This window comes from Peromyscus maniculatus, chromosome 8 (assembly GCF_049852395.1).
Source record: "Peromyscus maniculatus bairdii isolate BWxNUB_F1_BW_parent chromosome 8, HU_Pman_BW_mat_3.1, whole genome shotgun sequence".
Taxonomy (NCBI): domain Eukaryota; kingdom Metazoa; phylum Chordata; class Mammalia; order Rodentia; family Cricetidae; genus Peromyscus; species Peromyscus maniculatus.
In genome coordinates, this window is record NC_134859.1 from 18,118,010 (window position 1) to 18,141,945 (window position 23,936).

General features: G+C 56.7%; 3 protein-coding genes across 7 annotated transcripts; 1 reads left to right on the plus strand and 2 right to left on the minus strand.

The window, feature by feature from the left end:
• Positions 1-3,208: 3,208 nt before the first annotated feature.
• Positions 3,209-7,445, minus strand: Rpusd1 (RNA pseudouridine synthase domain containing 1). The gene is made up of 6 exons (XM_006978808.4): positions 7,169-7,445; positions 6,590-6,778; positions 6,335-6,458; positions 6,052-6,154; positions 5,808-5,909; positions 3,209-4,290 (listed from the first exon to the last, which is right to left on the minus strand). The coding sequence occupies exons 2-6, from the start codon at positions 6,769-6,771 to the stop codon at positions 3,881-3,883; spliced, it is 921 nt and encodes a 306-aa protein (XP_006978870.1). The 5' UTR covers positions 6,772-6,778; positions 7,169-7,445; the 3' UTR covers positions 3,209-3,880.
• Positions 7,446-7,636: 191 nt separating this feature from the next.
• Positions 7,637-15,922, plus strand: Chtf18 (chromosome transmission fidelity factor 18). 4 transcript variants are annotated; one of them, XM_076578128.1, is made up of 22 exons: positions 7,637-7,776; positions 7,916-8,095; positions 8,190-8,337; positions 8,450-8,618; positions 9,014-9,106; positions 9,198-9,250; positions 9,372-9,510; positions 10,139-10,348; positions 10,828-10,925; positions 11,129-11,252; positions 11,343-11,491; positions 11,592-11,685; positions 11,991-12,089; positions 12,158-12,288; positions 12,705-12,852; positions 13,673-13,897; positions 14,004-14,153; positions 14,247-14,377; positions 14,954-15,098; positions 15,184-15,324; positions 15,536-15,593; positions 15,683-15,922. In XM_076578128.1, the coding sequence occupies exons 1-22, from the start codon at positions 7,686-7,688 to the stop codon at positions 15,817-15,819; spliced, it is 2,913 nt and encodes a 970-aa protein (XP_076434243.1). In that variant the 5' UTR covers positions 7,637-7,685; the 3' UTR covers positions 15,820-15,922. The 4 variants fall into 4 exon arrangements, with proteins under 4 accessions (XP_076434243.1, XP_006978868.1, XP_042139717.1 ...); XM_006978806.4 differs by having other exon boundaries at positions 15,184-15,315; XM_042283783.2 differs by having other exon boundaries at positions 7,639-7,776; positions 7,913-8,095.
• On the minus strand, positions 15,868-17,977 carry Gng13 (G protein subunit gamma 13). Of its 2 annotated transcripts, none has more exons than XM_006978807.3 (3): positions 17,734-17,977; positions 16,172-16,303; positions 15,868-16,041 (listed from the first exon to the last, which is right to left on the minus strand). In XM_006978807.3, exons 2-3 carry the CDS (start codon positions 16,267-16,269, stop codon positions 15,936-15,938), a joined length of 204 nt encoding a protein of 67 aa, XP_006978869.1. In that variant the 5' UTR covers positions 16,270-16,303; positions 17,734-17,977; the 3' UTR covers positions 15,868-15,935. The 2 variants fall into 2 exon arrangements, with proteins under 2 accessions (XP_006978869.1, XP_015853023.1); XM_015997537.3 differs by lacking the exon at positions 17,734-17,977 and adding an exon at positions 17,427-17,528.
• Positions 17,978-23,936: the final 5,959 nt, after the last annotated feature.

The window sequence follows — 23,936 nt, forward strand, 5'->3', positions numbered from 1 at the left end:
GGGGGCCCCAATAGGTTGGAGCTCAGGTGTCTTGGCCAGTTCAGTGGGATGGGTCAGGATGTGTCTCACGGGCCTCCTGGGCTTCCATCCGGACCAGTGTAGCTGACATAGTGGTTTCCAGCAGCTACATTTGGTGGTAATGAGGGGCATGGAGGCTCAGGGACCCCCATTCTGGAGGGACAAGGTCCCGGGGACAGATTTGGGAAGGCACAGGCCTTCCCTGAGCCCCAGCATTAACATGAGGTCAAGGTCAGACTGCCAACAGCACTCTGAATCCAGTACTGACCTGTCTATGGCTAACTGAACCCTCCCACAGCCTTGGGAGAAGAGTTCAAATCCTGGTCTTCCAGATGAGAAAATGGGGGCCCAGAGAGGATGAGTGAGTAGAGCATGTTGTAAGTGTCCTGGCCAGAGTGCCCTGGGCAAGGCCTTCAGCACCCTGTTCACACTTTGCTTGACCCAGCCTGGAGTGCAGGACCAGGCTGGCCTTGTCTTAGGAGGCCCCTCTTCCAGGAAGCCTTGTCTAATTGCTCTGTCCTCTGAACCTTGCTCACCCCATAGCCACAGGATGAGGGTAGATGTGCAAAGGCGGATCCCCCAATGGGACTCTGCAGCCGCAGCCGGGGGATATCTCACCTGGGATGGGAGCAGGTGCTAGACCAAGTGGGTAGATACGGAGAGTCCTGGGAGACCATGAGGGTCGGTTGGGATTTTCTAGGCAGATACAGCTGTGCAGTGTTTTTCTGGAGCAGGGCCTTGCCCAGGGCTTCTGCTCAGCCTTTCCTCCAACTTGTCCTGTCTGCCTGTCTGTCCACCTTCCCATCTCCTTGCTCCAGGGCTTCAACTTTCCACCCTGGGCCAGGCCATTTGTGATAGTTCAGAGGCATCACCTACCCTGCACAATGGCCATGGGGGTCCTCCTCTGATGGCAACCCATGGTTGGTGTACTGGTGCTAACTACCATGCGGCACTTGGCACTCAGCTGAAGTCTGGCAGAGCCTGTGATACCAGGGTGCATTCTTTTGATCCCACTGGTTTGTCCTTTGGGAGGTAGGCTGGGTCATGGAGGTTGCAGAGGAGCATTGCCCCTGGTGGGGGCCCACCTGTAGCTCCTGTGCCCTGGAGGGCGCTGGCCATGGTATATCAGTCATGGTTTTTCTTCATGCTCCAGCAGGACCATACCTGCCATGGAGGATTTGCTTCTTTTTTTTTTTTTTTTTTTTTTTTTTTTTTTTTTTTTTGGTTTTTCGAGACAGGGTTTCTCTGTGTAGCTTTGCGCCTTTCCTGGAGCTCACTTGGTAGCCCAGGCTGGCCTCGAACTCACAGAGATCCGCCTGGCTCTGCCTCCCGAGTGCTGGGATTAAAGGCGTGCGCCACCACCGCCCGGCAGGGTTTGCTTCTTTTTCTTTATAATCTCTCTCTCTCTCTCTCTCTCTCTCTCTCTCTCTCTCTCTCTCTCTCTCTCTCTCTCTCTCTCTGTCTCTCTCTCTCTCTCTGTGTGTGTGTGTGTATGTGAGTACATGTGTGTATGGAGACAGAAGACAACCTTGTCAGGGTTAGTCCTTGCCCTGCCTCTTCCACCTTGTTTGAGATAGTCCCTAACATTCCACTGTTGTGTACATGGCAAGCTGGCCCATAAGCTCCTGAGGAGTCTCCTGTCCCCACCTCCCATGTCACTGTAGAAACTTGGGACTGTGAGCCACCATGTCTGGCTTTATGTGGGCTCTGGGGATCAAAGCTCAGGTCTTCACACTTGTGTAACACATTACCCACTGAGTTCTCTCTCCAGCTCCTCCCCCAAAATGGCTTTTTAAAACAGGTCTCTATGTTATATCAGGCTGGCCTCCAACTTGTTATGTAGCCGAGGATGTCCTTGAACTTGGGATCTTCTTGCGTCTAACTCCTGAGTGCTGGGATTACAGGTGTGCACCATGCGCCACCACATGAAGGTTTTTTGGTTGGTTGGCTTGCTTGAATGTACTGCGGGGGTTGGAACCCGGTGGTCTGTGAATGCTAAGCTGAGCTGCATCCCCAGCCTTATTTCCTCTTCAAAATGGGAAAATTTGCCTTTGGTGGCTTACAGAAGCTGCTGGCCTGGACTGAGAGACAATGGCTTCCCTGTACGAAGACAGCCCCCTCATTCAGGCCCTGAGCCAAGGTCACTGCTGTGTGCCTGTGAGTGCTGAATTTCCTGAGGGAAGCCTTTTGGGAAGTCTTGATACATCCCTGCCTGAGGTCTGGCAGGGAAGGACCCCTGAGGACCACAAAGGTATGAGGTTAGCTCAGCCCTGCTCCCTATAGGTCACAAGCTGCTGGGCGCATGCCTTAGGGCCCAGGTGCAGACACGCTGGTGACAGGGCTCAGCAGTGCCTCTGTGTGGTGATGACAGGCATGACAGCTGTTGAACTGAGGGCTTTGGAGTTGGCTGCCAGAGAAGTGAGCTCCCAGTGCCTGCGTCTGCAGAGACATCCCTCCAGATTACCACTATGACTAGGCCTGTGCTGAGTGAGGAACATCCTGAGGCTAAGGAAACAGGAAAAGACCTGTATCTCTCCATGGAAAGACAAAGAAGCATGTGAGTGGACATTGAGGGCTCAATGGGGGTGGGCACAGCCTCCCAGTCTCCTCCAAGCTCCCCTTTTGCAGATTGGGAAACTGAGGCACAGGAAGCAGAAGCTTAGGCCCTCATGGTTCTGACTTCCATGTAGTCTTTACCAGGATCTAGTGGGCAGTAGCTTCTGGTCTGGCCCATCATGGCAGCTGTAGTCCAACCCAGAGGCACAGACAGTCCAGGAGACATATTGTAGTGGGGAGAGACCGAGCAGGAGTCACGTGACCTCAGAGGGAATGTTGGCTTTGTGGTGTTTCTCCGGTGAGCACTGGGGCTCTGGGCACCTAGGCTGTAGGCCAGCATGAAGAGAGGCTCTTCTAGGGACCCTGGTTGAAAGCTGCTATATATAGTACTGCTTCTAACTGGGAGCGGCCTTCTGGGGACTGGGTATATGACCCAACTTCTGGTCCCTACTAAGAACCCCCAAAGCCCTTACTACAGGTTTCCCATTGCCTATTGGGTGAAGAAGGGCAGCAGCCATGACCTTAAGGTCTACAGTGGGTCCTGCTAAGCAGCCATGGGATCGAGATCTGCCAGATTCAGCAAGGAAGGGTCAAGGGTACCCCACATCAGATATACTTGTGGTCACTCTCAAGATTGGTCACCGAACATTTATTCTTAATCCTAGACCCTAGCTGCAGCTAGGGTGCTGTGGCCATGGTGTGGTGGATAGGTGAGGCCCAGAAGGCTCCCAGGAAAGGACCCAAAGGCTGACATGACAGTCTATGGCTATGTGGGAGCCAGGCAGGTGGTGACGCAGCAGAAGCTCCAGCCAGGAGCCCATTGAGCAGAAGCAGCATCCACCCTAGTCTTGGAGAGATGGGCATGCATGGAGGGTGCCTTTGTAGATGCCCCAACACATTCCCATGCACTGGGGCCAAACGCTGGATGCAGGCAGAGGAGATGAGGCCCTGGTAGAGTTCAGCAAAGGCAAAGGCACATGACAGTGGCGGGGAGCAAGAGGCAGGGTGGGCGCTGCAGGTGACTGAGTCCAGCTAGGTCAATGCCAGGATGGCCCTTCTCAGGCACCGTGGGGCCCAGGAGGATCCTGGCTCTGCCCCTCCTGGCTAAGGGCTTGGGCAAGCCTGGGGTGAAGCTTAGGAGGCAGGAAGCTGTTCCAAGAGGAAAAGCCCTAGCTTTCCCCGGGAGAATGATGGAAGACTTGACTACTGGACATCTGTCCCACAGCCCAAGTGCCCTGTCCTTGAGCAATCACGGCTGCCTAGCTGCTGAGTCGGGCATCTCTTAATCCCCAAAGCCCAGAGGCCCTCAGTTGTCTGGCTCCAGTGTCCACTCTGACAACCACTGCAGGCACGATGCCCGCTGTGCCTCAGTCTCAGGTGGGGGCCGACCTGGCCTGGGCAGGGGGGCGGAGGGGCTGCAGGGCCTCTGCCCTCCATCCATAGGGTTGGGGTCAGGGTCAGTCTGTAGGGCTTGGATGAGCTGTTCCAGGGGCTGAACGCAGGTACGGGGACTCCAGCAGGCGTCCAGGGCAGGCAGGAAGGGGTCGGGTGTACAGGCCTCCACGCGCTCAGCCTGTGTGGGGATGCGCAGGTAGAAGGCGTGCAGCATCATGCGGAAAGGTTGGTCCTCCTGGTCCTCAGCCTGCCCGTAAGTCAGGTCACCCACGATAGGGTGGCCAAGGGCACTGCAGTGGACTCGAAGCTGGTGCGTCCGGCCTGTGGGGTCAGGGGATGGGAGGTCAGGCTGGGATAAACCATTCTTTGTCACATCCCTACCTCGTTCTCACAGTATCCAGCAAGTTCCCTGGAGGTGTCTTTGGAGCATCATGGCAGCCCCTTGCATTTTTTTTTTTTTTTTTTTTACAGTGCTAGTGTTTGAATCCAGGGCCTTGTTCATGCTGGGCAAATATTCTACAGCTGCACTGTACCCCCAACTCTCTTTTTTTCCTCCCCTTAAAAAATGTTTTTGAGGACATTTTAATTTTGTGTGCCTGTGTTCCTGCGTGTGCTCACGTGATGCTACAGCGTACAAATGTAGTCAGAGACAATTCCTAAGAACCTCTTCTCTCCTTGCACCGTGTGGGTCGGGGGGCGAACTCGGGCTGTCAGGCTTGGCGGCAGATACCTTCGTCAGAAGAGCCGTCTCACTGGGCCCCCCCCTTTTTTTTCTTGAGACAAAATCTCATGTAGCCCAGGGGCCTTGAACTCTTTATGTAGCCAAGGATGGGCATGAACTTCTGATCTCCCCTGCCTAGACCTCCAGCGTGCCAGAATTACGTTTATGCCACCACACCTTGTTTACCCCATCTTCTTTTTTAAAGCGAGAACCTCCTGCCGGATGGTGGTGGCAGTAGCACACGCCTTTAGTCCCAGCACTCGGGAGGCAGAAGCAGGTGGATCTTTGTGAGTTCAAGGCCAGCCTGGTCTATAAAGCAAGTTCCAGGACAGCCAGGACTACACAGAGAAATCTTGTCTCAAAAACAAAACAAACAAACAAACAAACAAAAAGGGAAAGAAACACTCTGATGAGTAACCACTCTACAGATCTGTGCCACTATGGAGGGTGGGGCAGGGTGGGGGCAGGCCCTTGGTATAGGATCCATCAGATCCCTTCCTATAAATCAGATGTTGGGACTCAGGACTTGAGGTTGGACTGGGGTGGCTACTGGCGAGAACACAGCCATCGGGACACTTGGTCTAGCTAGCGAGCTCAGTTAAACCTTCAGGGTACATGCAGGAGCCAGCAAAGATTGCTGGGCCCTGACCACTGTTCCTTGGGTGGCTGTTGCCTTGCTTGCTGACCTTGATCAGATGTCCTCTCTATGCTAATTCCCTGCCGGTTTCCTTCCTCCTGAACAGTTGACCGGAGGTTCCTTGTTTGTGTATCCTGCATATTTGGTGTAAACAGCTAGGATGCAAGTATGTAAAAACATCTGTAGCGAACTTCTGCCCTCCAGGGTTCTCCCACTGTGCTGTAAGCCTGTATTTAAGGCCTCTTCCCTTTTTCAATAAACGGTATTCAGCATTCTACCGAGACAAATGTTTTTAATCCGCAGCCCCTCACTTGGACATGGTGAACGGGGAGGGGGGGGGGGGTAGCGTGGGCGCTATAAAAGATCTTGCTATTGGCTCTGCCCACACACCTGGTATAGACCCAGGCAGGCCACTCTGCCTATACCTCAGGGTCCTTTCTTGTATGACCAGACTCCTGCCCTCCCCTGCCCTGGACATACCTGTGAGCGGCTTCAACAGCACTTTGGACACAGGGTCACCAGCATACAGCCCATGTTCCAGGACCAAGAGCTCTGTGAGACTTGGCTTAGGGTTCTCACAACCTGGATGCAAAGGCAAATATTAGGGTCAGCTGGGCCAGCCCTAGAGCTTGAGCCGACTCCACTCCACACTTGTCTGGCTGTTCCCATCCATGCAGGGCTCAGGCTGGAGACACGCCCATGGGCCCCATCCCAACCACTATACCGTGTGTGCCCTCGATGCACATGGTGTGGGTCCGCCCCTCTGTAGTGTTCCTGCCAATGGCATAGTTGATTGTCACCTGGCTTTCCTGGATATGGCCCCGGACCTGCCAAGCAAGGACATCACATACAGCATATAGGGCCACACTGCTACCTCTAGAGAGAAGGATGTGGCTGAACTCTATGTGGCCACATAGGCCTGACATGGAGCTTGGGTTCAGGGGACCTGCTGGAGTAGGAGCCTTGAGTCTCCATACTATTTATCTTAGGAACTGGCCAGGACTTACCAGCGCCAGGTAGGCTTTGGTGACTCGCCGGTCCTTGAAGCATTTATAAGCACTGCCCGCAGCTGCTTTATTCAGGGCCACGCACAGCGCCCCACTGGTGGAGAAGTCCAGTTGGTGGCAGAACCTGGGAAGGAGCAGAGGGGCAGCAGTGGCTGGACCCTGCTGTGTTCTGGCTTGCACTTTTGTGGCAGAGTCCAGCGTCCCAGAAACCTTTGGAAGGACGGTGCAGTGGGGCTCTCTGTGTTGGCTGTGTACCTGAACCCATAGCAGGTGTCAGGGTCAGCCAGCTCTGGGAAGCGGTGACAAAGCTGCTTCTGTAGGGTCAGGGTCTCCCGCCAGGTCTTGCTATCAATGCGAAGATCCCAATGCTTGTTCACCACCAGGAAGTCGCTGCTCTGGTACACGATGGACAGATTTTCCATGCTGCCAGGCTCCATGGCGGGGCTGCACACAGGTGGGAGTGAACCTGGGGTGGGAGGGTGCCTGACCTGCCCCTCAAGCACTGTGCACACTTATTGGGCGATAGCACCTGCTGGAACCCTTTATGCCTTCCACAAGGGGCCAAGCCAGGGGTGTCAGCTCCAGAATGGGAGTCTGGCCAAGGTCAGGAGATTCTGACTTGCCCTGTACTTAGGGTGAGGGAGCTCTCCCTGACCCAGATCTGGAATTAACAGCCTGGTTGTCCAGCTCACCCCTACACACGGACTTTCCCTGAGTAGACAAGGAAGAAGATTGGGGCTGCTGCGCCCTGATTGGCCCTGGACCACCACTGCAAGCGCTCCCTAACTTGCCTCCCACCAGCCTGTGACTACAGGCGGACCCTTTAGGACTTACCTGCAAAAGGATCAAGGGGTCAGGATGTCACTTTCCACCCTTGCATCCAACCTGGTTTCCCTACAATAGGAACCAGGTCTTGGCCTGGCTGGCGCGCAGCCCCGCCTTCACCCTGCCCACTCCACTTGCTGATGGATGGCCATACTGGCCAATGGCATTCTTGACCCGGAGCTCCGCCCACTGGAAAATGGTGAGGCCCCTCCCGGACGGTCTGCGCACGCACCTACTTAGCTCCACCTATTTCCCCCCGTCTCCGCATGGACGGATGGCTGTACAGGCCAATAACAAGCATTCCTGGTCCTCCGGTTCAACCACTGAACTTATTATTCCTCTCCTCCCGCCCTTTGCGTGCGAAGACCCTCCCTGCCCCGTTGGCCAATGGTGGGCGCCTCTGGGGACGCCGGCTGTTGATTGGCGGTACTGGAGGCTTGCGGGGAGTGGCGCGCAGTGGCAGTGGCGCGGGAAGTTCTGAGGGTGAGCTCGCTGCGGGAGCTGTGGTCTGGCCGCACTGGAGCCCATGGAAGACTACGAGGAGGATCTGTACGGTGTGGAGGATGACTTCCACAACCAGTTCGCCGCCGAGCTCGAAGTGCTGGCGGAGCTGGAAGGTGGGTGCGGGTCCTGGGTCGCGGCCGGGTCGTGGCTGCATCCGGCTTCAGTCATGAGCTGCATGGATGGGATAGGCAGTGGCTGGGAGTTCGCTTCTTGCTTGCAGTGTGCGGCTGCTGTGAACCTCTGTCTCAGCAGGGACACAGGACGTGGCGCCCTCTGAGAACCTCCAGACTCCAGCGAGCCGCCCCCCACTGACGTTTGAAGAGGCCATCGCTGGTGGGGACACTGCCCCGCGCCCCTGCCCTGTAAGGGCTCCAGGAAATGACTGCCGCAATACCAGAAAGAATGTTCGTAGGGACCAGCCTGAGTCCTTCAGTATGTCCAGTTGGGTACAGGGCACTCGGAGTCGGGGGATGCTGAGGACCAGCTTTCTCTTCTCTACCTCCTCCTCCTGCTTCTGTCTCTGCAGGCCCCATGAGCAAGCGGCCCAGGCTGGAGGTGGTGAAGAGGTTGAACTTTGAGCCAAATATGGAGGAGCTCCTGTACCCCGATTCCCCTCCAGGGGACATCACCCCCCCACCGAGTCCTGAGGTCTTCCCTGAGATGTTGAATGCTGGGTGTGTTGCTTGAGGGCATGTAATTTCTACCTGGGAAAGCTGCTTGTGCAGAGGGGTGGGTGTGGGCCCAAGCACCCCATGGAGGGTGACTGGAGATGCCTGTCCCTCCTAGGCCCTCAGATGCTGGTGCTGACAAGGGCACAATGCAGGCTTTGCCAAGCCCCCGCAACCCCGTCCTGAGACGCCCTCCTGTCTTAGAGGATTACATCAATGTGACGTCCACAGGTGGAGAGCGGGCTTTTTTGGTGCTTCGGGCTGACCTCACAGGCACTGGGGTGCAGGTGTGTGACCACAGCGTGGGGCTAGCCATAGCGCTGGTTCCTTTATGTTGCCAGTGGGCTTTCAGCAGCTTCCAGTGCCAGTTTCACCGGTCCGAATCGCTAGAAATAGGCACACCCGTGTAGTCCAGTGTTGGGAACAGCAGTGTTACTTTGGGGGTATGTGGCCTTAGAGTGCCACCCTGCACCCCAGCTGTTAGCTTTCTGCTCCTCTTCTTCCCCCACCCCACAGCTGACCTCCCTTGGACCTGGCCCTTCTGAGTGAGGCATCGCCTCTCTGATTAGGCATGGTTTTGTCTCTTTCTCTCTGTCATACCTTTTTGGGGAAGGGCATTGTGGGTGCTCCCATGACCTGGGTGTGGGGAGGTTTACAGAGCTGACAAATCTGTCTCGCCCAGAACCCTCTTCCGGATGTCCAGTGGCGAGGCCGTGGCCAGCTGAACCTGCTGGGTGTCCCCTTCACTTCCCTGAAGGAGCAGGTTGACAACAAGGCAAGTCTAGTGGAGTGTGCGGAGGTGTGTGTTGAGTCCGGGTGGGTGCTGGCTGGACGTGTCCTGACCCCCGCCTACCCTGTTTCTGTAGCGACGGCAGCAGCTGCTTGAGGAGGCCCAACAGCTCTCAGACACGCTGCATAGGTGACTTGCGTGGTTCCCACCCCAGGAACTCCTGTTGGCTCTGGGACTGACCTCCTGGCGTGTATGGTGGACATGGTCCCTGTGGCCCCTGTGTAGTGAGTCGGGACTCGGTTCTCTGCAGCCTCAGGTCCGAAAGGGAGGAGGCTGTACTTGAGGGGACCCCCGCGGAGGAGCCAGCCCCTGGCCAGGACACTGCTCAGCACTGCCTCTGGGTGGATGAGTTTGCACCCCAGCACTACACGGAACTGCTCAGCGACGACGTGAGTTCTTACTCTCACTTAGGGGTGACTAGCTGGCCTTCTCAGCATGAGGCAAGGGCCAGGGCCAGTTGATAGTTGTGTTGCTGGGCCACTGGGTGCTAAGGATGATGTGGGGGCTCTGAGTGGTAAGTGGGGAAACTGAGTCGGCACAAAACTAGTTTACTGTGAGTTGACTGTGACCTGCTGTGGCCTTTGTTCGGGGTCTAGACGTCCTAGCCCCATGGTTCTCAACCTTCCTAATGCTGTGACCCTTTAATACAGTTCCTCATGTGGTGACTCCCAACCATAAAATTATTTTTGTTGCTACTTCATAACTGTAATTTTGCTACTGTTATGACTTGTAAACACCTGTGTTTTCCAATGGGTCTCCTATGAAAGGGTCATTGGACTCCCAAAGGGGTCATGACCCACAGATTGAGAACCACTGTCCTAACCTGTCCTTTTGCTCACCCTCAGCAAGTGGTGCTAGGTTGTCCTGGGGTGAGCATGGGGTCCCAGAGGTTGGGCCAGGGCTACGAGATCGGGGCTTTAGTGAGCCTGGGCCTTCCTTCTGAGCCTCAGCATCCCTGTCTGGGTTGAGAATGTGGGTCTGGCAGGGGCCCTTCCCTTAGGCTTTTCTTCTTAACAGTTCACTAACCGCTGCCTCCTCAAGTGGCTGAAGCTGTGGGACCTTGTGGTGTTCGGCCACGAGAGGCCTGCCCGGAAGGCCAGGCCCAGTGTAGAGCCGTCCCGGGTTGGGAAGGAGGCCGCGGCCCCTGGCAAGTGGAAGAGCCATGAGCAGGTGCTGGAGGAGATGCTGGAAGCTGAGCTGGACCCGAGCCGGAGACCCCGGCAGAAGGTAAACCCCTCCTGGGCCCGTGTGAACACAGCTGAGCTTGGGGCTTTGCCCTCGGGTAGTGGGTGCTATTGCAGTCGTCTTTTGGGGGTCCATGAGGCATCTCTAACTTTTCTAGAGTCTGTGGGTATGATGACATCAGGGTTGGCGTCGGTGCCAATGTTGTGAACTTGAAGTTGCATCCATTCTCCTAAGGGTTTAGATAAAGCCAGCTTTCCTTGAAGGCTCCATGCCTCCCTCACCAACAGGATGATGGACGCTGGGGAAGGGGATGGGGCCCACTGGGTGGGTCTTGGGGTTCCTGCCAAGTGCCAGCGTAACTTGCTTCCTCGGGGTTTTCTCTTGCTCCGAGTGTCCTGGGTGTTCTCATTTGATGGCTGGTGTGGGGAGCAGTGATCAGCCTTGTTTCTAGTCCTTGGCTACTGGCCAGGGGCTCCCTGGAGGCTAAGGGATCAGCAGCCTGTCCTCTACTTTGACTATAGGTGGCACTGCTCTGTGGCCCTCCGGGGCTAGGCAAGACCACGCTGGCACATGTGGTTGCCCGGCATGCAGGGTATTGCGTGGTTGAGATGAATGCAAGGTGAGTGGAGGAGACCCGTGTCAGGGGCTTCTGTGAGACCGAGCCTAGGGTGCGGCTCTAAAACCCTGGCTGGTGGGTGGGGCTGGGGTCTTGGATGTGTATGCTGAGCTGGGTGGTAGCTAAATCCAGTGGGAGCCTCATAGCGTCCTGCTGGGAGGCTGGCTGCTACCCATCACTCACTCGTCTGGGCTTTGCTGTTCCAGTGATGACCGCAGTCCCGAGGCCTTCCGTACACGCATTGAAGCGGCTACGCAAATGGAGTCCGTGCTGGGTGCGGGTGGGAGGCCCAACTGCCTGGTTATTGACGAAATCGATGGGGCTCCCACGGTAGGCCTCCCTGCTGCTGGGGTGGGTAGGAAGGCAGGTTGGGTGCCCTGGGGGCTTCGGCTCACCGACCTCTTCCGTGTCTCCCTGAAGGCCGCCATCAATGTTCTATTGAGTATCTTGAATCGCAAGGGTCCACAGGAGGCAGAGCAAGGGGGCACAGCTGTCCCTGCGGGGGGTCGGCGACGCAGGGCCGAGGGGGGCCTCCTAACAAGGCCCATCATCTGCATCTGCAATGACCAGTGAGTACAGTGGGGGACTGGGCCTTCCTGGGCAGAGGGTCCCCTGGCTTGACCCCCGTGCCTGTCCCTGGTGTGGCGACGGCTAGGTCCTGTCCTACAGGTTTACACCTTCCTTGAGGCAGCTGAAGCAGCAGGCTTTCCTGCTCCACGTTCCGCCAACTCTGCCCTCCAGGCTGGTGCAGCGGCTCCAGGAGGTCAGCAGGGCAGGGAGGAAGCCGGCGTCCAGTGGGAGGTGCAGCCTCTCTCCTGACCTCCCTTCCCACGTCCCTTCCCCCTGAGCTCCCTGGTGTTCTCGCATTGGCTGTGGCGTTGACTGTCATGGTAGTCCAGGCCTGTTGCAGGGACTGAACTGCACTCTCTGGCCGCCCCAGCACAGGACTGTTTACCTGTGTCCAGGCAACCGGGTTGTGGCCACAGGGTTGGCTCCGAGGATGTGCTAGACTGGGTGTGGGTCCTCTCTCGGCAGTGGTAGACACTCTGGTGCTCGCCCCGCCTCTAGATCTCCCTGCAGCATGGCATGCGGTCTGACCCGGGTGCACTAGCTGCCCTCTGTGAGAAGACTGAAAACGACATCCGTGCCTGTATCAATACCCTCCAGGTGGGTGCACGGCTCGGCCAGGGCAGGGTGGGGTGAGGTGGCCGCTGCTCACTCCACCCTCTGTCCAGTTTCTGTATGGGAGGGGCCGGCGGGAGCTGAGCGTGAGGGATGTGCAGACCACCCACGTTGGCCTGAAGGACCAGCGCAAGGGGCTGTTCTCCGTGTGGCAAGAGGTCTTCCAGTTGCCCAGGGCTCAAAGGTAGGTAGTCCAGGAGGTATGAATGGGCCAGCCTTGTTCTGGATGCTCCTGGTGCCTAGAGCCAAGACACAGCCTGATAGTGCCAGGGCTCCAGGGTAGCTGTTTGGTCTCATTTGTGTCCTGTGGGTAGGGACCTGACTTGGGTTGGGGGCCCAGTTAATTTCCCAAGGGGAGTTGCCTCGAGCCCCCTAAATCTGTGGCCCCAGAGGGTGACCTTCCCCGACCTTCCTTTAGTCGGTCAGAGCAGAGTCTTTTGCTTCAAGATGGCTCTGCATAGAGATTCTTGTTCCTTCAGAGTGATGTAAGACAGGCCAGCCAAGGCTTCACTCTGAACATAGGGGATGTGGCTAGGATGGCTGGTGGCATCTCTGCCTTCAGCTGGGTGTGGCCCCAGCCTCAGCACCCTCTACCTGCAGGCGACTCGTGGGCCAGGACCTGATCCAGGCGACTCAAGCTCTCCTGCTCGGTGATGGGGACAAGGGCTCCCTGACCCTGGCCTCCCAGCGCTTCTACCATATCCTCCGTGTGACGACCTCTGCGGGCGAGCATGAGAAGGTTGTCCAGGTACCGTGCTCACCCCAGCTCTTAGGAGTCTGGTACTAACAGAAGGTGCCTTGGGGCTGTTCCAAAGTGAGGGGTGTGGGTGGATAGGTGTCGGGCATCCAAGGGGATGGGAGGATTAAGGACAGGGGCCACAAGGAAGGACCCTCAGACCCAGGAGGTAACTGCAGGGATAAATTTGGAGGTGACAGGAGGCAGAGAGCTTAGGCATCTAAGGGTAAATTTTGGTCTGGTGGCTGGGAACCATTTAGGGATCCCTGTGAGGTACATGTTGGGGTCTGGGGCTTAGAGACCCTAAATTCCAGATGGAGGCTGCCCGTGGTGTGGAAAGCAGGCAGGGAGGGCTTTGGACTTGAGCAGATGACAGCCTCCATCACTCCCCAGAGGCCTGGCTTAAGCTGCTTTCAATTCTAAGCAGCTTTGGCTTAGCAGTTGGGAAGCCGCCGACAATCTGGAAATCTGCGGTTTGGAGGGGCTATGTGGTGTGGCCAGTGGGAACTGGACTCCCACGGGCCAAGCGGGGGCTGCTGTGCCCTGGCTTCCGAGGACATAGCTTTCTGCCACTTCAGGGAGGGGCTGGGGACTGGACCGTGCGAGCCTCTAGAGGCAGGTGGGTGGGCCATCCCCTCCTCCTTGTCTCAGAGTCTTTCTTAGACAAGTAGATCCTTCCCTGGATAGGCAGCTGATCCCTACACCTTGGACTTGACAGAGCAGGAGCTAGAGAAAGGATCCTGAGGCTGATACGCCGTGGGGAGATGAGGGGTCAGAGGCTCCCGGCCTTACCCGCTCCTGCAGGGGTTCATGGCCTGCTCCCTACCCTTAGGGCCTGTTTGACAACTTCCTACGCCTCCGGCTTCGGGACTCCAGCCTGGGCACCGTGTGCTGTGCCCTCGACTGGCTGGCCTTTGATGACCTGCTGGAGCAGGCTGCCCACCATGGCCAGAGCTTCCAGCTGCTCCGCTACCTGCCCTTCCTGCCTGCCGCCTTCCACGTGCTCTTTGCCTCCAGCCATGTGCCTCGCATCACCTTCCCCTGCAGCCAGCAGGAGGTGTGTCCTCATTGGCTGCCTTCGTGCTTAGGGTCGGGCCCTGGGGGGAGGGGGCTCTACTCCCCCCTGGCCCGAGCTAACTTTCCGAGCTAACTTTCCGTCCTAGGCCCAGACCCGGATGAGCCAGACGAAGAACCACATCCAGACCTTGGTGTCAGGCATGGCACCAGCCACCCGGAGCAGGGCCACACCTCAGGCGCTTGTTCTGGATACCCTCTGCCTGCTCCTGGATGTCCTGGCACCCAAGCTGCGCCCCGTGAGTGTCAGATTTGGAGGAAAGGATGGAGTCAGTGGCTGAGGTGGCTCCTGGTTTCGCTCAGTTGCCCTTTCTGTGCCCGCTTGCCCCTAGGTGAGCACACAGCTGTACAGTGCCCGTGAGAAGCAGCAGTTGTCCAGCCTTGTGGGTACCATGCTTGCCTACAGTCTCACCTACCACCAGGAGCGCACGCCTGATGGGCAGTACTTCTACAGGCTGGAGCCGTGAGTGCCCTTGTGCCCGGGGCAGGGGGACCACCTGGGGACTGGCCACGGGGGTGCCAAAGCCAGTGTGGTCTTGGTGAGGCGTCCAAGGGGTTGTTGGTTGCAGGTTAGGTTTGGCACAACTGTGGCTGGCACTGTGCCCCCCACCCCAGGTCAGACACAGTTCTGAGATCCAAATTTCAATGTAGGGTTCATATGACCTCAGTCCATCCAAAGGTGGATAGTCTTCTATGTCTTTGTGTCTGCTGCTCCTCAGGGCTTCAGAGGGCTAGAGTGGCCTGAGGCACAGCAGCAGTGACCCTGGCATCCTGCAGTTCCAGTGAGGCCCCCAGTGTTCCCGCTTGGTCTTCCTTCCTCCCTGCAGCACTCTGCATGTTCTATGCCATCCCACTTACAGTTAGGGGAAACTGAGGTTTAAAGTAATTAGTCTGCGGCCACCATTGGGTTAGGATGTAGGAGTGTCAGGATCTCCCCTACACCCAAGGTCTCGAACTTGGTTTGTGGGGTTGGTGTAACAGGCAGACCCTGGCACTGCTGACTGGTACCCTGATAATCTGGCCTCACCCACCCGGGCAGGAATGTGGAAGAGGTCTGCCGCTTCCCTGAGCTGCCTGCACGCAAGCCCCTCACCTACCAGGCTAAGCAGCTTATTGCCCGGGAGATTGAAATGGAGAAGATGCGGCGGGCAGAGGCTTTGGCCTGGGCTGGAGGCGGCCCTCAGGTAGGCTTGCCCCCTGGGGCTGAGATGGCATATCCTATCAGGGGTTTGGCCCTGACCAGCCAGCGCTCATCACTCTTCCCTTCAGGTGGACGAGGGTCCCTCGGGGCCTGCATGTCTGCAGATGGACCGTGGAGAGAAAGGGGTGAGGCCACCTGCCCCACGTAACCACGAGCAGCGTCTAGAACACATCATGAAGAAGGCAGTCCTGCAGGAGCAGGTGGGGGGGGTAAGGCTGGGGCAAAATGGTGACTGGGGGTAGGGCTTTCTCCAAGTCCCAAGGACCCACCTGTTGCTCCCAGAGAGTGGCCAGTGGGTTAGGAGAGGTTCTCCTAGATGTGGGCCTCGCCCTGAGGCATTGGAGTCTGCTCTCCCACGGGAAGGGCCTGGGTGTGCCCACTTGCCCACCCACCAGTCTGATGGCCCCTCTTCTCCGATAGCCCGAGAGGGACTTCTTTGGACGTGCGGTCATCAGGAGAGTGGCGGTCCCAAGCAGAGGTGTGTATGGATCACAGAAGGAAGTGGGGTGGGGTGGGGACATTGGCTGGGATCTGTCTGCTGAGGTACAACCCCTCCGGTCCCTGCAGAGGCCGAGGCCCCGGAGAAGGACACAGACGAGTGGCGCATGGGTGTGGCAGTGGGCAGGAGTGAGGTGTGGTTCCGGTTCAACGAAGGTGTCTCCAACGCTGTGCGGCGCAGCCTGTACATCAGGGACCTGCTGTAGCCCCACTGCCCCCAGGACATCAGGTCACACTGACTCCCACAGGGAATGTACAGAAGCCAAGACACCTGGAGACGTCTATTTATAAAGTCACACCTTACACAGAGTGTGGGTCGGGCTCATAGGATGGTACACTTGGCCTTCTCTACCCAAGGGTTGTTCTTCATCAGGTCAGGGTTCAGGAAGGGGTCCTTGGGGATCCCATCCTCGATCCACTTGAGAAGCCTGTGAGCGGGGAGTTTCAGTGAATGTCGGTCATTCCCACGGCACCTGCCCACTGGGGTGGGAGGCCCTGGCTGACGCCAGGGACAGTGGCAGGGCAGGCAAAGGACACACATCCACACAGGGCACTCACTCGGGGATCGTCTTGGAGGACATCTCCCTCTTGAAGGCCAGCTGGTACTTGAGGCTCTCCACCTCCTTCTTCATCTGGGGCACATCCCACTCCTCCATAGCGTCGGGGGCGTCGGAGGTAGCCAGCCTGAGGCTGGTGGGCAAGAGAAGCAAAGGGGCTTGGTCTGCAACCCCACCCCCAGCCCCAGGGCAGAGGAGATTGCACCTGCCCCCGGGGACTGCTGCCCATCGGACAGTACCACCCACTGGCCCTTCCTGAGGTCTGCAGCGATGATGTCGGGGAACCAGGCCTGGACAGTGCCACAGGGACCTACTAACGAGGCCCCTGGGCCTTCCCTACCCAGTGGAGCTGATTAGCTGTAGAGCAGACTTTCCGTTCTTGGCAGGGCAAATGAGCCTGACAAGGCCCAGCCCTGGATTTGTAGGACAGCCTCCTCATCCCTGCCTAGGGAGACAGCAAGATGGACTCCTGGGTATCCAGAGCAGCCCCCCACCTCCATCCTCATTCTGGTCCCACTTCTAACTCAGACCCTGAGTAGGGTGTAAGAGTGGGATGGGGGCCCTGAGAGGCTGGATGCTGCCTGGCCCTCCTGGGTGCCTGTTTTGCATGGGTAAAGAGGCCAAGTTAATCTCGGGGCTGGGAGGATTTGGCTGCAATTTGCATGTAGGGTGGAGTATGTGCAGAAGGTCTGGGGATACAGGCCCCTCAGTAAGCCCAGGACTTGGGAGGTGGGTAGCCTCTTGAGACCACTGTTTCCAGACAGACAGCAGTCACCGACCTGACTGGGGAGAACTGTCAGTTTGGGCACAAAAACGGGCCTCCCTGTACTCCTCCCTATCTCGGCGCATTCCAGAAGACCAAGTCCCTGGTTCTCCCTCCAATCACAGCTTCCTCGACCTTGAGAGGGGTCTGGCACCTTGTGCCTGGCAAAGCCTCTATCCCGGGATACTGCAGCTGAGCCGGCCTTGGGGAGAGTCTAGGACCTGGTGATGGTGCAGCCTCTAGAGTTGCCCATCATAAAGGGGTCCTGGGAGGGCTCGCAAGGAATGGGCGAGAGGTTGGAGGGGTTAGTACCTCCGGGTGTACGCGGCCGCCTGCAGAGTACCTTTCCCAGAGACCCCCAAGTTACAGTGCCCCACCCTGCCAGGTTCTCCCGCGCCACACAAGCCGACAGCCACGTGGGCGGAGGACCAGCTGCGGGTCCTCCACGAATGGGAGCACCTGGGCTGGGGGCATGGCCCACCACTGGCCCTACCTGCGCTGCTGCCGCCGCCGGAGCCCGGCCGCCGGTGCACCCCGAGACGCCCCCGGCCAGGCGCACGGCGGCGCACACGGGCACTGCGGGCGGCGCGCACGGCGCAGGACAGACGCGCCCCCGCCGCGCAGCGATCGCTCCTGCGCCGCTGGACTCGATCTGTCGGCCGCCCCGCCCCTGAGGCCCGGAGGCAGTTGCCCTAGTCCCCAGGAGTTAGGATTAGACCGGGGGCGTCCACCCAGTCAAACCCTGAAGCCCTGGGGTCTGTTCCCACCCCCACTGTGAGGGTTCTGTTCATTGGACTTACTTTTGAAGAAGGAGACAGCCAAAGCAGAGATGACAAGGGCCGAGGGATGTGTGGAGTGAGGCTGGGCTGTCCGAGCCAGGGGAGCCCAGGCAGGCGCCCCGCCCACTCTTGCCACCTGGGGCCTTGGCACCGCCTTCACAGGGCTGGGCTGACCCCCAAGAGCTCCCTGGGCTGCTCTCACAGCCTCTGCAGGCCTCCCCTGGGGTGGGACATGCAGCGGTCGATCCAGTCTTTCCTTGGTCAGATAGGACTGCTGGCTGCCCCCTTGGCTAGGTTCTTGGACTGACTTGTGACGCTGGGACCACGGCCCTAGTGGACAAAATATACCCCACCCATTGAGGCGTCTCTGGTCGGGACCCTCATGTGCTACCAGCCAGCTGGAAGAGGGGGAGGGACAGAACACTTAGGCCTTTGCAGCCCACTGGGTGCTGGTGACCTTCAGTGTTGTCCACGTATGGTAGTCTAGGAAACGTCCTGCAGAATCCCAGGATATGAGCCTCTCCTGGCAGGGGCTCAGGAGTCCATAGCCCGGCTACCTTCTTGGTACCGTCCCCCATTCCCACGTAATGACTTCAAAACAGCTACCCTTTAATCTGCTCAGGACTGGACATGGGTGGCCCTCCACACTGCAAAGACTGATGCTTTGGGAGGTGGGTAGGCGAGTTTCTTAGCTGATGCTGGATGGCCTTTGGGACCCCTGAGGAGGAAGGGTACTTCCTTAGCCAGAGGACTGAGCCCTGTACTGGCCCATCAGCCAGTTACCTACTCCTCAGAGACTGTAATATCGCTGCAGTAGGCTAGTCCGGCCTTCAACTTCTCAGGGCAGCTCAGCTCCTCCCTTCCCAGCTCCCTTCCCAGGGTCACTCTTGTCATAGTTACACTTTACAAGCTCATGGGGGAGCTCTACCCTGGGGAGCTTCCTGTGACGAATGTTGCAGGCTGCAACCTGGACAGGGGGCCCCAGGCAGCAACAAGAGCCTCTGGAGGAGGGGCAGAGGAGGTTGGCGCTCCGGAAAGACAAGCCTGCCCTGCCAAGTACTCTGGGTCCTCTGTGGGCTGGAGGTCTATTGAATGGCTATTCTGTCCTTCCCTGGACAACAAGACAGGTCAGGGTTAGAGGAACTGAAACAAAGTTCAGGAGCCCCCACTGCTCAGCCTGCCCAGGAGATGGCCTGGAACCTTGCAACTATGATCTAAGGACAGAGAAGGTCCCTGTCCCTCGGACTCCCCAGGACCATCAGTCATGCGGCAGGTTTTCCTCGTGTCATCAGTGAAATGGGGTAACCATGCTTCCCTGGCCCCTGACGGGCATCAACATGTGGCATCTCTGGAACTGGGGCACGCTAGGGAGCAGATTATTTATTATGGATTTTAGGGGTGGGGAGCTTAAGGCTAATGGTACCAGGTCTCAGGCAGATGGCAGCTCTTCCTGGCAGGGTGGAGGGCAGTCCTATTTCCTGGGACCTGTGTGTATCCTCCCTCTCCAGGCCTTTTGTGTGCTCCTGTAACTGGGTGAGCACCCTAACACTTAGGCTACTGTGGGTGTCCCCTTGTGGCAGGAGAGAGTCTCGGAGAGCCACCAGAGAGCACAGTGACACTAGGGAGAAAGTAGGGGGCTAGCCACTCTGGGGACTGCAGACAAGGTCACCTCCAGAAGGCTCCATGGTGCCTACATTCACTGGGATGAGGTAATGTTTCTGACTGGGCTCCAGTGGGACAATCTGAACCCTCGGGTGAGTCCCAGGTCTTGGGGGAGTTCCTGTTGCTGAGGACAGTAGGCAATGGGCCCAACCTGCCTTAGTGTCTCCTAACCCAGCTCTAGGGCTCTGGACTCTGGCTTTATGCAATTTATTGGACTCGGGAAAGTTAGCTAGGGAACGATTGAGGTAAGGAAGTGAGTCCTGGAGGAACTACGGGTCCTAGAGGTAGTCAGGTCTTGGACCTGGATTGGAAGGCCTCAGGATACCATCTGTTAGCCAGGTGTGGTGGGTCCAAGCACAGGGGAGGAGGAGGCAGGAGGATCTCTGTGAGTTCTAGGCCAGCCTGCTCTACAGAATGAGTTCCAGGTCAGCTAATGTCACATAGTGAGACTCGGTCTCAAAAACAACCAAAACCCACCATAAAAAAACAAAAAAAAAAAAAAAAACAAACAAACAGAAAAAACAAAGGGGCTGGAGAGATGGTTCAGAGGTTAAGAGCATTGACTACTCTTCTGGAGGTCTTGAGTTCAAATCCCAGCAATCACACGGCGGCTCACAACCATCTATAATGAGATCTCACACCCTCTTCTGGCCTGCAGGCAAACATAGACAGAACACTGTATACATAATAAATAAGTAAATCTTTAGAAACAAACAAAAAGCCAGACACCATCTGTTCTGAACCCGAGTCCCTGTCTGGACTACAACAGGGACCTTCTGATTTCTTAGTTCCCACCCTCCTGCCCAAGCCGGACTTGAAGCTTCCTGAATGTCCTGCCCAGCTCTCTAAAGCAGGAAGCAGCCTGGAGGGGTCTTGATGCTAGGCCACAGCAGTGACATGCTGTGAAAGTTTTGTGAAAGATGCTGGGTGCCGTGGCACATAGCTTTACTCCCAGTACTTGGGTGGCAAGAGGATCTCTCAGTTTGAGGGCATCGTAGTCTAGATAGTGAGTTCCTGGCCAGCCAGGGCTCTGTAGTGAAACTCTGACTCAAAAGAAAAACAAAACCAAACACCCACACCCACACACAAAAAAAAAAGTTTGGTGGAAGGAGGACTTTCGAGAAAGAATGTGGTGTCCTCCTGCTAACCAACAAGTGTGAGCAGCTATCCCTTGGGCTCTTTATGAAATTAGGGCATTAACTGGGCCGTTGGGCGAGCACACACAGGGTTCCTTCCACTGGCCTAGAAATGGCCTCCCCAGGCTAGAACGCTCCTAACAGGAGCTGAGAGAGCTAATAGGCCTCTTCGTCCTGGCCCAGCCAAATCTGGAGGCCATTGTGATGATGACTCTGGGGTAGCTAGGGCTGAGCCAATTGCTTTATGCTTAAGTCCCTGGTGGTGGTTGTGATGGTGAATAACCCGGACAGAGAAGCATTTCAGAAGCTCCATGCAGAGGACAGCCCCTAACCCCACCTGGTTGATTCTCTCAGAAATAAAAGTACAAAGGTCAGGGCTTGCCCAAGCCAAGGGGGAAGAACTCAGGTTGGCCATCCTCCATCCACGGAGAAGGCTGAGCATGTGACGTGTGACCCTGCAGGCCATCAGGATCTGTGAAGCCCCTTTATGGGGGACATGGTAACAGAAGCTGAGCCAGAGCCAGGCCTTCCAGTGTCCCTGGAACGTTGTCCCATCCCTGCAGGCCACAGAAGCCAACACAGGGACTGGGGAAATGCTGCTTCATGTTATACAGCTCTTAACAGACTAGACGGCTTCTTATAGCATCTTAGAAAGCATAGAAGTGGGTTTCAAAAGTAATCCAGACAGCTACAAGGAGCACTGTCATGTTGAGGAGATGGCCCAGTGATTAAAACTCTCACCTTGTGTGAGGATGGGGGTTTGGATCCCCAGTTCCCACATAAATGCCAGGTGGGTGTAGTAGCTGTTGGGTAATTCCAGCACTCATAAGGTAGAGACAAAGTGTGTGGTGGTTTGAATAAGAATGGCCCTCATAGACTCATATATTTGCATGCTTGGTCTCCAGTTGATGAACTGTTTGGAAAGGATTGGGAGGTGTGGCTTTGGAGGAGGTATGTCAGAGACTGGGCTTTGAGGTTTCAAAAGCCCACTCCCGGGCCAGTCTCTCTCTCTCTCTCTCTCTCTCTCTCTCTCTCTCTCTCTGCTGTCTTTGGATCAGCTACTCCTCCAGCACCATGCCTGTCTGCTTCCTGCCATGATGATTGTGGACAAACCCTCTGAAACTATAAGCAAACCCCTGCTTAAAAGCTTTCTCAGTCATGATGTCTCCTCACAGCGATAGAACAGTAACTAAAACAGAGGATTCCTGCAGCAGGCTTGCTAGCCAGGCTGGTTGGACTGGTGAACTCTGGGTTCAGCTGAGAGACCCTGCCTCGATGAACTCTTGGAGAGCCTTTGAGGAGACTCCCAATGTCAACCTTGGGTCTCCATAAAAATATGCACACACATGCGTGCATGCGTGCGTGCGTGCGTGTGTGTGTGTGTGTGTGTGTACACATGTGCATGCACACCACACATACAGACACACAATAGGGAAAGGAATGTAATGTTATTCCAAGGAAGACACATCTGGGCAGCTCTTGTCCAATTCCACCCCTGGAGACAGCTAACAGTAGCTTAGGGACACAGACTCCACGCCCCTGTCTTGGGAAGCATACCTCTTAACTGGGCTGACTGAAGTCTTGGACACCATAGTAATTATGGTGAACTGAGGCTCCTGCTTCAGAGAAAGGCCTGCTGAAGACATGGGTGTCTCTGTGCTAACAATTCTGCAAGTTGTGCATGGCGGTGCCTATGTGCAGCCTGGCACTTGGGAGGCTGAGGCAGGATCACTTGATGTTTAAGGCTAACATAAGCTACACTGTCAGACCCTATGGGTGGGGAGAGAGGGAGAGGGGGAGAGGGGGAGAGGGGGGGAGAGGGGGAGAGGGGGAGAGGGGGAGAGAGAGAGATTCTACCTAATAGGGGGGCAGGAGTAGGCATTGGGAGGCTGCAAGGACAAGACCCACACCTAGTGGTGGTACCATATGCATCTCTCTGACACTGTGGTTCCTGCCCAAGGACTGGGGTCACTATCCCCAGAAGAGCAGCAACTGCGACTCCATATGATTGCTCTTTGTGGAGCCAGGCAGCAGGTTCTGTCAGGGCACTGGTCCCCAAACCTCACACCAAGGGGAATGGCAGACATTGACTAAGGCAACCTTCCTGAACAGGCAGTGTTGCTCAGCAGAAAGCAGTGCAGTTTCGGGAGCAGGAGGATGTTTCTGTGTTTTGCGCCTCCCCTGACACCCGGCCACTGAGGCTGGGTGGGGTCCATGGGCACGGCCTCTCCCTGAAGACAAGGATAGTGTCTAGCAGCTGTGTTGTGCCCTGGGCAGCACAGGGTATGCAGGTGAGGTCATGTGTGGAGCCACATGAGTAGGAATGGTCCACATGACATCCCGTGGTTAGGGTGGATAGGTGAGATCTACTGTACCTGCTCTGTCCGGGACCTCCTTCTTTCCACCTGGACTGTTTCTAGAGATGCCTGCGGAGTTGCTCCAGGACAGAGTGAGCAGCTGCAGCACTTGCCTGCATGATTGCATTCAGCTGCAGCCGTGGGCCTCACCTGCTGCTGCCGTGAGAGGAGTGATATGTGGCCACGCCCTGAACCAGAAATCTGGAGCCCAGCCTGGGAACTGTAGGGCCCCTTTCCTGCTGTCAGGCAGAGGTCCAATTCTTTTGTCACCAGGAGTGTCTCAGGACAAAGTCTGCACCCATCCATCTTCTGTCCCTTCTGGAAGTCCATCCTACTCCAGTGGGAGGGCGTCTCTACAGTCCCCCTCGTGTGTCCCTCTAGCCCTGGGTCTGTGCCTGAACCAGGGACGAGGCTCAAGAGATGTCTCCATGGTCAGCTGCTGGTGAGCGTGTGAAGAGGGCCCAGGCCCCAGATCCCTGGGGGCTAGAGTGTCTTCAGGGGTGGCAGAGAGTGAGCCTCTCTGCTTGTCATCTGGCTTGTTTACTTTTTAACCTTGAGCTCTCTGATGCTCCTACATGGGGACCTTGTCTTGTACCTGGAGGCAGAGCTGGCCAGTGGCTGCTCCGAAATGATCGAACACTAACCCTAGAAGCTGCCCCTGTCCATGGCCTCTCCTCATGCCTGCCCTCTCTCATAGGCTTAGGTATCATGGGAACTCACCTTCCTTTTCTACCTCATGTGCAGACATAATCTGTCTGCTTCACTGTTGGAGCCTACCAAGGTTTCCTAGTGGCTTTACCCAGCAGGACTGCATAAGAGATGATTGGACCACGGGCCTGGGTACCAGGTGTTTGGAAGGGTCTACATTTGGTTGTATCTAGCAGGGGCAGGCCTTTTTGCCTCTTGTTATTGTTATAAAAAGCCCTTTTGAATAAAGTTCAGGGCCGGTGGGTTTTGACCCAGGCCCTCCCGAGGCTATCCTGTGTTTCTGTCTTTCTTCTCATCATCTAGGTAACTCTTTCTATCTAAACATTTCCCACTTCTCCCTGCTCAAGAGCACCCTGGTCGT

What these genes read in the sequence shown, in the direction of transcription:
- Chtf18 (XM_042283783.2), top strand. Translation starts at nt 7,686, where the DNA reads ATGGAAGACTACGAGGAGGATCTGTACGGTGTGGAGGATGACTTCCAC. An exon ending in GCCGGAGACCCCGGCAGAAG is followed by an intron (nt 10,349 to 10,827) that starts GTAAACCCCTCC and finishes CTTTGACTATAG; the next exon opens with GTGGCACTGCTCTGTGGCCC. An exon ending in CCTGTATCAATACCCTCCAG is followed by an intron (nt 12,090 to 12,157) that starts GTGGGTGCACGG and finishes CCCTCTGTCCAG; the next exon opens with TTTCTGTATGGGAGGGGCCG.
- Gng13 (XM_006978807.3), bottom strand. Translation starts at nt 16,269, where the DNA reads ATGGAGGAGTGGGATGTGCCCCAGATGAAGAAGGAGGTGGAGAGCCTC. An exon ending in TCCTCCAAGACGATCCCCGA is followed by an intron (nt 16,042 to 16,171) that starts GTGAGTGCCCTG and finishes CCCCGCTCACAG; the next exon opens with GCTTCTCAAGTGGATCGAGG.
- Rpusd1 (XM_006978808.4), bottom strand. Translation starts at nt 6,771, where the DNA reads ATGGAGCCTGGCAGCATGGAAAATCTGTCCATCGTGTACCAGAGCAGC. An exon ending in CCAAAGCCTACCTGGCGCTG is followed by an intron (nt 6,155 to 6,334) that starts GTAAGTCCTGGC and finishes CTTGCTTGGCAG; the next exon opens with GTCCGGGGCCATATCCAGGA. An exon ending in GTGCATCGAGGGCACACACG is followed by an intron (nt 5,910 to 6,051) that starts GTATAGTGGTTG and finishes CTTTGCATCCAG; the next exon opens with GTTGTGAGAACCCTAAGCCA.